The 12,624-nt window shown below is 40.1% G+C and overlaps 1 protein-coding gene across 1 annotated transcript; it reads right to left on the bottom strand.

Annotated features, from left to right (window-relative positions):
- Positions 1-11,457: 11,457 nt before the first annotated feature.
- LOC140336567 (olfactory receptor 5AR1-like) lies at positions 11,458-12,624 on the bottom strand. Its single transcript, XM_072420177.1, has one exon. The coding sequence runs from the start codon at positions 12,427-12,429 to the stop codon at positions 11,458-11,460; it is 972 nt and encodes a 323-aa protein (XP_072276278.1). The 5' UTR covers positions 12,430-12,624.

Here is a 12,624-nt window from a genome sequence, read left to right as displayed (position 1 = left end):
CCTATGTTGGGGGATGCCGTTCTGCCTCTGCAGCTCAAGGAAGGTGTGCTTTGCGGTGGCTGAAGTGCATGCAAAGTTTTCTGGCCATTTTTATGTCTTGCAGATGGGTGGAAGACTTCAGGAACAGCTTGACAACCAGATTGAACATGTGTGCCATGCAGGGCGCATGGCTCAGGCTTCCTTGACGCAGCACTGACATCATGTTCTTGCCGTTGTCGGTCACCATGGGTCCGATTTGGAGTTGTCGCGGAGAAAGCCAGGATCCGATTTCTTGATGAATCACTCGAAGCAGTTCCTCCCCTGTGTGACTCCGTTCACCCAGGCAAACCAGGTGCAGAACAGCGTGACACCGCCGTGCCCTGAACATGTGGTATGCCGGAGGGGCACTGTGAATTGTCCCTGCAGGGGAGGCTGAGGACACGGTGGAGGATGAGGAGGCAGAGGCAGATGTTGTCGCAGGACCAGCGGTGTGAGAACGTGGAGGCGGAAGAGGTGTCACCTGGCAAAGTTGCTGGTGTGGCTGTGCAGGAACCACCATCACCCAGTGGGCAGTAAAGGACATGTATTGTCCCTGAGCATAGTTACAGCTCCACACGTCGACGCTGCCGTGCACTTTGGCAGACACCGACAGGCTCAAGGACTGGCCCACCTTCTGTTCTACATGTTTGTGCAGGGCTGGTACTGCCTTTTTCGCAAAGAAATTACGGCTTGGGACTCTCCACCTCGGGTCGGCAAAAGCCATCAGTTTTCTGAAAGGTGCAAAGTCCACCACTTGGAAAGGGAGGGACTGCAGCACCAGCAATTTGGAAAAGAGAACATTCAGCTTCTGCGCCGTTGAAGGAGTGCACGCATACTGTTGTCTCCTGGCAATCGCTTCAGTGATCGATTGCTGCCGGAATGACTGATGAGGAGGAGGAGGAGGAGGAGCATCTGGACCAGCAGAAGATGGAAATGACATACAGCTCCCTTCCGCTGAGGTGGTGGAACCTTGACTGCCTGAAACCGGTGCATGCCACTGGGTGATGCAGCAGTTGCTGCGGCAGGCTGGACCACCACATCCGAGCCACGGTTCACCTTCTGCCCACATATTCTACATATGGCCAAAAAAACATGTATTTTAGCATGTCAGTGCTAGGATTAGTGATTGTTCCTAGTCAAAGTGCAACATTTCTAAAAACATGAAATTTTAACTCTCGATCAAGATTTGAAAAAGCCTATTGTACAGCATGAGGAGACTTGATGGCTGCATCTGAGGGGACATTTTTTTATTTCAACCACAATATAAAAATAAAATCAATCATGTAAGAATAAGGGTCAAGGTCTATTGACCTCACTGTGTTCTCTTGTATGCATTGCTATTGAATTGTAAATACCTCTAAATACATAATTCTTTGTGACCCAAGACTCCTACTCTCTCTTCATTTTCCTTTTGAAAGTGTATAATTCAAGTGGCAATAGTCACACATATTGTACAGTGACTGGACAGTATTTTGCAGCCTAGTTAAGCTGCAATAAGGAGATGAAATATGTATAACAACAATGTGTATTTTAAAGCACAGGGGATAGCACTTTGGACTTGCAACCATGTTAGAATTTTTGCCAGGGCATTGTCTGTATGGAGTTTGCATACTCTATGTTTCTGGGACTTTCCACTGCACACTCTGGTTTCCTCCAACATCCCAAAAATACTGGTAGGTTTATTGTTTTCTCCTAACCTGGCCTTAGACTATGTTAATGACTTATGACTATGGAAAGGATATAACACTGTGAACTTCTCTAGTGCCACAGAAAATGTCAGTTCTATATACCTAAAAAAGCCAGTGGCAAGTGAGTATGTAAGTAGATTTGGTCAGCTACAACTTAGGAAGAAGAGGCAAAGCAGGTTTAATTGTGCAATAAATATAACAATGTTTTATCTGAAAAACAATGGCTACACATATTTTTGATTTCTGAAGAACCAGAATAGGCCACAAGCTCATAGGTACAGCCCAGGAATTACCCAGGTACAAACAATAACATTTTGCAGTTGTAGTCAAGCTGCTGAAACATTGCCCCTGATTCATCAATAAAATCCGCGCTCGCTAGAAGCGCGAAAGTACGTGCGGCCAACGATCGCGGATTACCGCGGTCCGGACTCGAGTGTGCGCGTACACTCGCCTCACTGCCAGCCGGATTCCAGCCTTCACAATAGGGAGCGCTAAAACATCCAAATATTTAGTGTAATGCTGTAAAAACATTAATGGATACTATATTTTATAAACTATATAAACTATATTTTATGTTAGGTAGAAAACGAAACACATATATAGTTATATACCATTAATGAAAGTAGTCAAAATAAAAATACCCTGGCTACCTGTGCTTGATTTTTATGTTAATCCTCTTGAGTCGATAGGACTCAGACATTCATTGACAGCAGTCTTGTCAATGTCTGTATTCAAATTGAAAATTGCCTCTTTGGTTTGGATCTGCTAAAATAGAACATAGCCACTATTTGACCAAATTTTGGTTAATACAGGCTTCTGTATAATGCCCTAATGCAGCCAGAGAAAGAAGAGGGGACTCTAGTAAACTTATATAATGCAAGGAGCCTGAAAGGCATCCCATTGGATGCCTCCGCCATATGGTATTCACACACGCAGACTACATAAAAACAAAATCTGCTAAACAAGCTACAGTGCAGAGTAGATAATGCATATTTATTCTACTGCTGTATGGGATTAGAACATGTGTTGGCATTGGCACTGGTATGGTAATAATTGGTCAGTTGTCACAGTCAAAATTCATAACTGTGTCTGCATTCTTTTTGCAATTTCACAATTTTACAAATGAAAGTTTTTTACCTGATTTAGGTAGCCTGTACAATATAAGGTCATGACTTAGATGACATGTAGCTCTCCAAAGCCTTTTACCTTTTAGCTTTGAGACCTAATATGTTAGCAGGACTCCTTAATGGTCATCTACATCTGCTGTGAGACATAATATTTAGAAAGTCCCATTCATTGAATTCTTTCTTTGCTAGGAGAAATACTTACTTTTAGGAAAAAGATCAAGGTTTTTTGTCATTACTATGACAGGCCTCTATAAAGACCCCGCCAAGCTTTTTGTGCTTTAAAATACCTGTCCATGCAAATGGTTACCTTTTAACCAGCAAACCCAGAGTCACAACACTCTAATTTTTTTCTTCCAATGACATATGCCTGACAATGAAAATTCCATGCCTGCTTCTAACTTGTTATCCTTTTACAACTAGAAGAAAGCTTTTTTTTACCCACTATGCCAGTTTTGAAGTAAGGACTTTTGAGAGTATAGAGCAAACCATACTAAAAACCATTTGCTAAACTGACAACAGCTCAGGCTCATACTAACAGAAAAACATTTTAATTAGATTTAAAAAAAAAACACTTGTAGTGAATTATGTGGTGAAAACTAATTTGTTGTGTTTAGTTTACATATAGCAAAGTATGCTTTTATAACATATAATGTCACTGTTAGAAGTCTCATAATTGACCCTTTGTGATTCTTCGACAGTAAGCTCTAGATTTAGGGGCCTCACAGAGCTTTAATAGGATTTTTGTCATCTTTCCCAAGCAATTTTATTGCATGTGGCTATTGTAGTGAATCTCCCAGAACTAAGCACCAACTTTTCTTCCTATTAACTTCCTAGATTTCCTATAAACTTCAATGGTGCTTGGATCCAGGACATTCTCAACATACAGTATTTGACCACTTCGAACGAACATTTTCTCAACCAAAAAGCAGCATGTTCCAGCAACACTAGATATCAGGGTGAAGACTCCTACAGGAAACTAACAGGTAAATCAGCAATGACATTGTTTTTTTTTTTCTTTTGTAAACATAGCAGGGATGATTTACAGATGTAGATGTGATGAGATGTGACCTCACAAGGGAAAGAGCAGTTGAAGTGCAGCGCATCTGTGCCAGGTAACACTGTCAACTTTAATTGGGTCCAGTAGGACCAGGTACTGGTAAATCTTTCCATCAACTGTTCCAAAAGCCACCAGACCTTTCATGGTCATAGTACCACTACCTTTAGGTATCCAGTATCTTGAGGTTAGAGGTCAAAATTGCCTCCATTGAAAAAGGATACATGCTTTTGCTGCATTAAGCAAATGGTGCAACATGGAGCATCTATTTCTGGATAATGTCAAAAATGGCGATTCTCATGAGCCTCTGTACAATATCCACTGTGCCACCCCAAAAGAACTGTAAGGTTGGGATGCTCCAGAAAACATGTAATAATGTAGAATGACCACATCGCCAGAACTGGGGACTCGTATGAGGGTAGAGTAGATTTTGTCTAAAACAACTGGTGTTCTGTACTATCTTGTAGTTAATTTCCTGACACTTGTTGCTAAGAGCAGCGTTATGGCATAGGCTATGTACACACATGCAATAATTATCGTTTGAAAGGATCTTTCATGCATGAACAAGTGCTCTACATACACCACCATTCTGCTCTTTGGAGAGGGGAGGGGGAGAATGATGGAGCAGCACCCCACTGCACTCTCTCTCCCTTCACTTTCACCATTGCGATAGTTCGTTGTACATCGATCGTGGATCCACCAGGACGGTCATTCGGACAATGGACAACAAGCACTGTATACACGCCATATTCTTGTCTGATATCAGCCCTGAGCCGATTATCAGACGAGACCCATTGCACCTGTGTACACAGCCTTAATATAGGACATTTGGTAAAGGTTGCTTTGTAAGAGAAATTTGAAGATCCCTTTCCTACCTAGAGACAAATAGGGTTGCTCAAGACCGTTGTACAGACAATTATAATTTGTAAATGCAAGAAAAAGTACTCCAAAGATTATGATTATGTATTTTTTTAACCATAGCTTTGCTCAATACTAGCAATGAAGTTATTGTTATGAATTGCGTTGTGTGTGTGCAATAATTACTGTTTTTTTCCGGGTTGGGTCTACCCGAATTCGAACAGCCATTTTTGGGTTGAATATAAGGACAACCCGAATGCGAACACCAACACTACTATGGAGCTCTGCATAATATGTTGGCACTATATAAATACATGTTAATAATAATATTAGTATTATTAATAATATTTCAGCAAATCTGTGTTTGTAGTTAATTTCCTTACCAATAGCCTGCGCCAGGCATGTCCAACTGCCATGCAATTATAAGCCTGCTATTTGGTGAGCATAATCGGTAGGACAGGAGTCCCGATGTGTGCACAAGGAATCCCCTATGTTATTAAAGTAGGCATGTGCTGTGCGTGGACCATGCCCGCTCCGATTCCAAGAATGTGCTTTGCACGGAGACCGCACTGACACTGTGCACAGGAAATCTCTCACGTCACCCTGGTGCGCGTGTGTCCGCGCAGACCATGCCCACAATAACCATGGGTACGTGCTGAATTGTCGGCCCCCACACATTTTCACCTCACCAAATCTGGCCCTCTTTGCAAAAAGTTGGACACCCCTGGCCTACGCAGATCAGCATGCAAACAGGCAGTGGTTGAGCATTTATAAAAATAAATTGATATAATATTTATCGAAAATAGAAAGCTCATGGAAATGTGTGTTAATTTTTTTACAAAACAAAAACAGGCATAAAAAATTAAAACTACAATGATAACCATACAGCATATAAAATGACAACTTTTAAGCTTTTTTTTTTACTCCCTCTTTGCTTACTTTACCTGCCTTTTCTGAGATAATATAATGCTAATTTGCAATGGATTAAATACCATTTCCTTGTTAGGTCAAACAACAGTACTAGCCTGTAATGAGAAGAAATGTATGCAATGAATATCAGTGTATCTCATGGTTTGAAAAAATAAGGAGCTTGTTATGTTTGTACATATAAATAATTTAAAGGCATTCTGTACAAACCAGCCATAACTTGTTTTTTGCTCCAAATCCTTACAGACAGCAATATTGTCACCTGAGGTCCATGTTGGAGTCTCTCTGTGTTATTAGTTGTTATATTTCCAAATATATTTTAAGTAAAATATTTCCAAATCATGTATTTACTATGAATGCACAATTATATTTACAAGCAAGATATGTATTTTTCAACAAATTACACTTTTTTGGGCAGATTTGATCTGTTGGGTTTAACAAATGATCAGAACCTCCAGACTTTTTTATTTTTGCTTTTCTTACTTATATACACTCTATCTGTTGTGGGAAATACTAGCATTATAATATTGTTTAGGACTGTTCCTAGTCTTCGCATGCCAATGTATTTTTTTCTTAGTCATTTGTCTTTTTCAGACCTTTGCTACTCATCCATCATCACCCCCAAACTACTAGATATCTTGATTTTTGGGGACACCACTATTTTATACAGTGAATGTATGCTTCAGCTTATTTTATTTAGCATATTCGGCAGTCTGGAGTCCTTGATATTGGGACTAATGTCATGTGATCGCTGTGTTGCAATAAGCAGACCATTAAAATATCATCATATTATGACAGAAACAACTTGCACACAGTTGATAGCCAGTTGTTACACCATGGCCATTGTGACTTCATTGTTAAATGGTCTCTATGCGCTGCAACTGACATTTTGTGGTCCAGTCAGCATTCATCATTTTTACTGTGATTACCCCCCTTTGTTGAAGATTGCCTGCTCAGACACATCTGCCAATGAACTTGTGCTATTTGGTTCAGTCGCCTGCATCAGCGGCATATCTGTTCTCACCATTATGGCTTCATATAGCTACATTATATATATTGTACTTGGAATTCGCTCTACAGAGGGAAGACGTAAAATTTTTTATACCTGCTCCTCTCACCTTACTGTGGTCTTAATGTTTTATGGCACAATATTATTTATGTATCTGCGTCCTGGTGTGCAGTATTTTACAGATCAGGACAAAATTGTAGCAGTTTTTTATACAGTGGCAATTCCAGCACTGAACCCTGTAATCTACAGCATGAGAAACAAAGAACTTCAATCTGCTGTATTTAAGATGACAAGAAGAATAAAAATAGTATGGCGTAGTCTTTTTGGTCTGTGATGATTTTTTTGGATTAACATAAAGTGGATGGAAAGTCTGAATTAGAAATGTACTTTATATTGTTACTTTGAAACTGCCTAATGTTTTGCCTTAATTCCCCGATCAAGCGGTCTAAAGCATTTCACTATTATAATTCCTTGAAGGTGGACATTTTAGCCTTGCAGGAAACGCATTTCTCCAACAACTCGATGCCGAGGTACCTCCATAAAAATTATCCCATTTTCTACAATGCAAACTCGGATAGGAAGAAATGTGGGGTTCTTTTGTGTTTTCGGAAAAGTTTGAACATCGCACCTCAGGAGGTCTTTAGGGACCCAGGGGGCAGGTTCCTGATAGTGGTTGGTTATGTGGGTTCACAGCTCATTACAGTGGTGTCGTACTATGCGCCCAATGAGGGTCTATTGGCTTTTTTCCATGCTTTTCTGAATGAGATTTGGTCCAAAGTAAAGGAATCTCTTATCTTGTTAGGTGACTCTAATTTGGCCCTGGATCATATTTTGGATAGATCTACAGTAAGCAGATATAGGGACCCCCCCAAACAAAGTCATGTCTCTTCCCTCTTGTTGAGAAAATATGGCCTCATTGACTGTTGGCGAGAGATGAATCCATCGGTCAGGGACTATACTTATTTTTCAGCGGCCCATAACCAATACTCCTGTATTGACCATGGATTTGTTCTGTCTCAAATGCTCCCCAACGTACTTGGGGCCCGAATCTTGTCAACCCCGTGGTCCGATCATGACCCCTTAGCTCTGTATCTGACAGGTTTTAGCCGGCCTCAGGTCAGTTTCTGCTGGAGATTTAATGAAAGTTTTGTATCGGATACATTGGTAAGAGGGGAAATAGAATCACTGCTAACTGGCTACTTTCAGACTAATGTTGCAAGCGAGACTTCCCCAGCCATTAATTGGGAAGCCCATAAAGCTTATATTAGGGGGGAGTTGATCAAGATAGGGGCATCCCGTAAAAGGGCACATAATAAATTGATTGACGCCTGTCTCCAAGAATATCACAGATTGCAGCGACAGCACAAGGCCACCCCCCTTTCTGGACTGAAGTCCCAGCTGGAGGCTAAACGCACTGAACTTAACTTGCTCCTAACAACTAGGGCAGAGAAATCAATACGCTGGGCTTCTCACAAATTTTTTTTATGGAGCGACAAACCAGGCAGCCTATTGGTTACTAAACTTAATCCTAGGCCTAAGTTCCACGCCCTTCCCAAAATTAAGGTCAAAAATGGTAAACTATCTCAAAACCCTGAAAAAATATTGGCTGCTTTTGAAGACTTTTATGGTCGACTGTACAGCTCTGAGGAGTCACTATCGAGAGCAGGAATTGTAGGGTTTCTTGACAGGATTGATCTACCCAAACTGCATTCTAAACATAAAGTCATTATGAAACGTCCATTCACAATTGAGGAATTGAAGGGGGCCCTCAAAGTTATTAAATTAGGCAGTTCTCCAGGGCCGGATGGATTCTCTAATTTGTACTATAAAACATTTAGCCCGGTGCTGGCGCCGCATTTGGTCGGTTATCTTAATTATTTTTGGGAGGGGAACTCTTTAATGGGTGATGCCAATAAAGCATTCATTAGTGTGATCCCCAAACTGGGCAAGGATGCATCAGAGATCGCTATTTACAGGCTCATTTCCTTAATAAACTGTGATCTCAAAATTTTGACAAAGGTTATGTCGACCCGACTGGGCTCCTTTCTGGGTGCATATATCCACCCAGATCAGGTGAGTTTTATGCAACATAGACAGGCCCCAGATCAAACAAGAAGGGCTATTGATCTTATATCAGTGGTTAACTCTAGCTGGGACGGAGGCCTTCCACGCCAAGCTATGTTGCTTTCCTTGGATCTCCAAAAGGCGTTTGACAGTTTATCCTGGAGGTATCTATTTCAGGTTCTTTCCAGGATGAACTTTGGGGCTCACTTTATTAACTTGTTGTTAGCGCTTTATGACACCCCAGAAGCGAAAATATTGTTGGGGGGCTTCTTTTCTAAAACACTTACAATTAGAAGAGGGACCAGGCAGGGATGTCCTCTCTCGCCTTTGCTGTTCGCTTTGGCGATTGAACCACTGGCAATAGCCATACGCATGGACAAACATCAAGGGAATTACTTGTAGTCAGACTGAACATAAATGTGCCCTCTTTGCAGATGATATTTTGATGTTTATTACCTCCCCAATTACTACTTTGCCCAATCTTATGAAACTTCTGGACGATTTCTCGTTATGTTCAGGTCTATGGGTAAATAACGCTAAGTCTCAGGCCCTCAATATAAATATACCCATAGGGAAGCTGGCAGTGATTCAGGACAAATTTGACTACAGCTGGCATAAGGACTCTATTCAGTACTTAGGCATTCAGTTGACCCCTACATATAGTACTCTTTACAAACTTAACTATACACCCCTCTTTAAAAAAACTCTACGCAGATCTCAGGCGCTGGGCTCTCTCTCCTCCTTTGTGGTTGGGACGCATAGCTGCGGTTAAAATGAATCTGCTCCCTAGATTGCTTTACTTATTTCGCACATTCGCATTTATTTCAGGTCCCTATGAGGAAGATAGTACTCCTCCAATCTAGAGTAATGAGGTTTATCTGGGCAGGAAAAAAAGCCAGAATTCGAAAAGACACCTTATTTGCTCCTAAACGCATGGGAGGACTGGGAGTTCCACACTTGAGATATTATTATGTGACGGCTCAGGTGGCACAATTTTCGTTGAGTACTCTGCATGGAGCCCGACCTCAGTGGGTTGAGATAGAGAACCAGGACGGCTTTCCGGGCTCCATAGAATCCCCTATGTGGCGCAGTTTGTTTTGTATTATTTTCTGTGTCTTGTCTATTCTATACTATGTTTAGGACATGAGGTTGGTTTCTGCACCGCTATACCAAAGATGGTTACTGATATTTTTTTCATTCCTGATATATATGCACTGATTTTTTAATATATATTATACTTGATGCATAAGGGGATAGAGTGTTTACTTTTGGTTGAGCAATGCTGAAGGAGTTTACTGTTCAAAAGAACATGTATATCCGATGTGTCCTTGACTTTCCTAAGAATATCGTTGTACATGATTTGTTTATTCATTTGAAAACTTTAATAAAAATATTGAAATACAAAATGTTTTGCTTTAGTAACATTCTCTTTAATAGTTAAGAGAAGAACTGACTACATCCAAGTGCTCTTTTGTGAGTGTTGGACCAAAAACTTGCTTTCTTTACAAATTTGCAAATCAGTACATTTCATGGTAATTTAAAAGGGTTTATGCAAAGGAAATAAAGACTGATACTTTTTCTCAGATTGATACATTTTGAACCCTATACACAATATTACCCTATGGTACAAATGAGTCTGTAAAAAGGTAAACAATGAAGATTTTCAATATAGGAGAAAGAATTGACATTGTTAGTGAGGCTTGTGTGATGGCAGTTACATAACAAAGAAGTCAATGATAATGTCAGCTCTGAAAAACTGCAGTATTGCTCCAAGAATAAAGTATACATATCTAACATGAAAACACAAAATGTGTTGTTAATCTCACCATCAGCCTTTTGCCTGTACACAGCAAGCAGTTTATGTATGTGGTGTACATTAACAGGCTTACAGTTGATGGTTAGTGTGTTGTGAGCCCATTGTTAAGGTGTACACATGATAACATTCAATTGGGCTGGTCCTTGTCAGTCTTAATCATAACAGATCTAATAAAAAAAATTTAGTAAAGGAAATAAGCATCAGCCAAACATACAAAAATCGGAGACGTAAGACCTGGTCCGACCTCTGCCAGTGACCCAACTCTGCTTGGTCATTACCCTTGGATACTTTGGTGGACTGATTACCTGTGCATAAACTCCGGCTCAGTTTTCTGGACTTTCCTCTGCCACACTCTCCTGTATTGTGTTATCTGTGGGCTCCTAGTCCTCTTTCAGTCCTTCCCCAGGCGCCTTTCTTCATGCACAGAGGTCCTGGGGGCAACCTTATGCTGGGTCTCCCCAACTACCCTCCCAAGGCTGAGTGGGGGCTTGCTTTAGGTGAAGAGTTCGGCATTAGATTGGGGGAGTGTCTGGTGAGCACTGGTGCTAGACCATTAAGCTGGACAATAAATTGTAAGGAGTGTAGAGGGAAAAACAGAGTTAACTAAGGTAAAATCTGACTTTAGGTGACAAACTGGTGTGGAGTAGAAAAGGAAGAATAATAGGGAAGCATAGTTAGAGTGTATCAAGGAAATTTAACTGTGGAATTTTACATTACCATTTTGTTACAGATTTACCAAAAGAAAAAATGACCAAGAAAAATGTACACAAAGACACACAAATAAAATATGACAATTTATAGATTTTATTTTAATAAATGATTATATAGTAAATAATAGCATACCAATATAACACACTGTACATTATTATATGGCAGTGATTTTTTTTCTTGTAACATTATTTACAACAATATTTTACTTTAATTTTCTTTAAAGCCTGAGCTACTTCATTATTCCTCAAACTATAGATAAGTGGGTTTAACATGGGAATAATGACACTGTAGAATACCGAGGCAACTCTGTCCTGGCTCATGGCATATATAGAAGTAGGTCTTAGGTACATAAAAAGAATGGTGCTGTAAAATATAGTAACTGCCAATAAGTGAGAGGCACATGTTGAAAATGCCTTCTTTCTCCCCTCCTTGGAGCGGATCCTAAGTATGGTTGATATTATGTAGCTATAGGAGACAATAATGGTACTGAGTGAGCTTGATTCAGCAAAGCCTCCAAATATGAACATTAAAATTTCATTCATAGTGGTCTTGGTGCAGGACAATTTCAGAAGAGGAGGAACATCACAGAAGAAATGGTCAATCTTGTTGGTTTTACAAAATGGCAACCGGAAAGTACAAATTGTATGCAGTGTGGCATTGAGGTATCCCAGAGTGTAGGCTCCGGCTACAAGCTGTACACAAACCTTTTTAGCCATTACAGAGGAATACAGAAGTGGATTACATATTGCTACATAGCGATCATAGGCCATTACACCCAATAAAAAGCATTCAGTGGTGACAGACGCAGCAAAAAAATACATCTGTACAGCACACTCATTATAACCAATGGTTTTTGAGCTTGAAAGAAAGTTGACCAGTGTTTTAGGGGTTATAATTGTAGCATAGCATAGGTCTAGGAATGACAAATTATTAAGGAAAAAATACATGGGTGTGTGCAGTCGAGAATCCACCCTGACTGCTACAATGATGCCGATATTACCGAGAAGAGTGACAATGTAGAAAAATAAAAAAAGGACAAAGAGAATAATCTCAAGTTTGGGATCGTCTGTCAGTCCCAGTAGAATAAATTCCTTAAAGTGAGTGTTATTCCACTTTGCCATGTAAAGTATTCCTAAAACAAAGACATGATTTGTCATCCCACTTTATATCTACTGAAAAAGAAGACTTTTTACTGTGAAAAGAATGCAAAATTGTGATACTCCAAAAGTACATAATTAGTTTCAAATTAGGAAAGTATTACTATGCACACAAAAGGCAAGATATATGCAATATTAGTTTGTGGATAATGTTTGGCCCACCTAATGTTTTTTAACAGCTTTACAAAAAGTAAA

The sequence above is a fragment of the Pyxicephalus adspersus genome, chromosome 1 (assembly GCF_032062135.1).
Source record: "Pyxicephalus adspersus chromosome 1, UCB_Pads_2.0, whole genome shotgun sequence".
Taxonomy (NCBI): Eukaryota; Metazoa; Chordata; class Amphibia; order Anura; family Pyxicephalidae; genus Pyxicephalus; species Pyxicephalus adspersus.
Note: the sequence above shows the minus strand (reverse complement) of the source record. Positions and strands in the feature narration are given on the sequence as shown.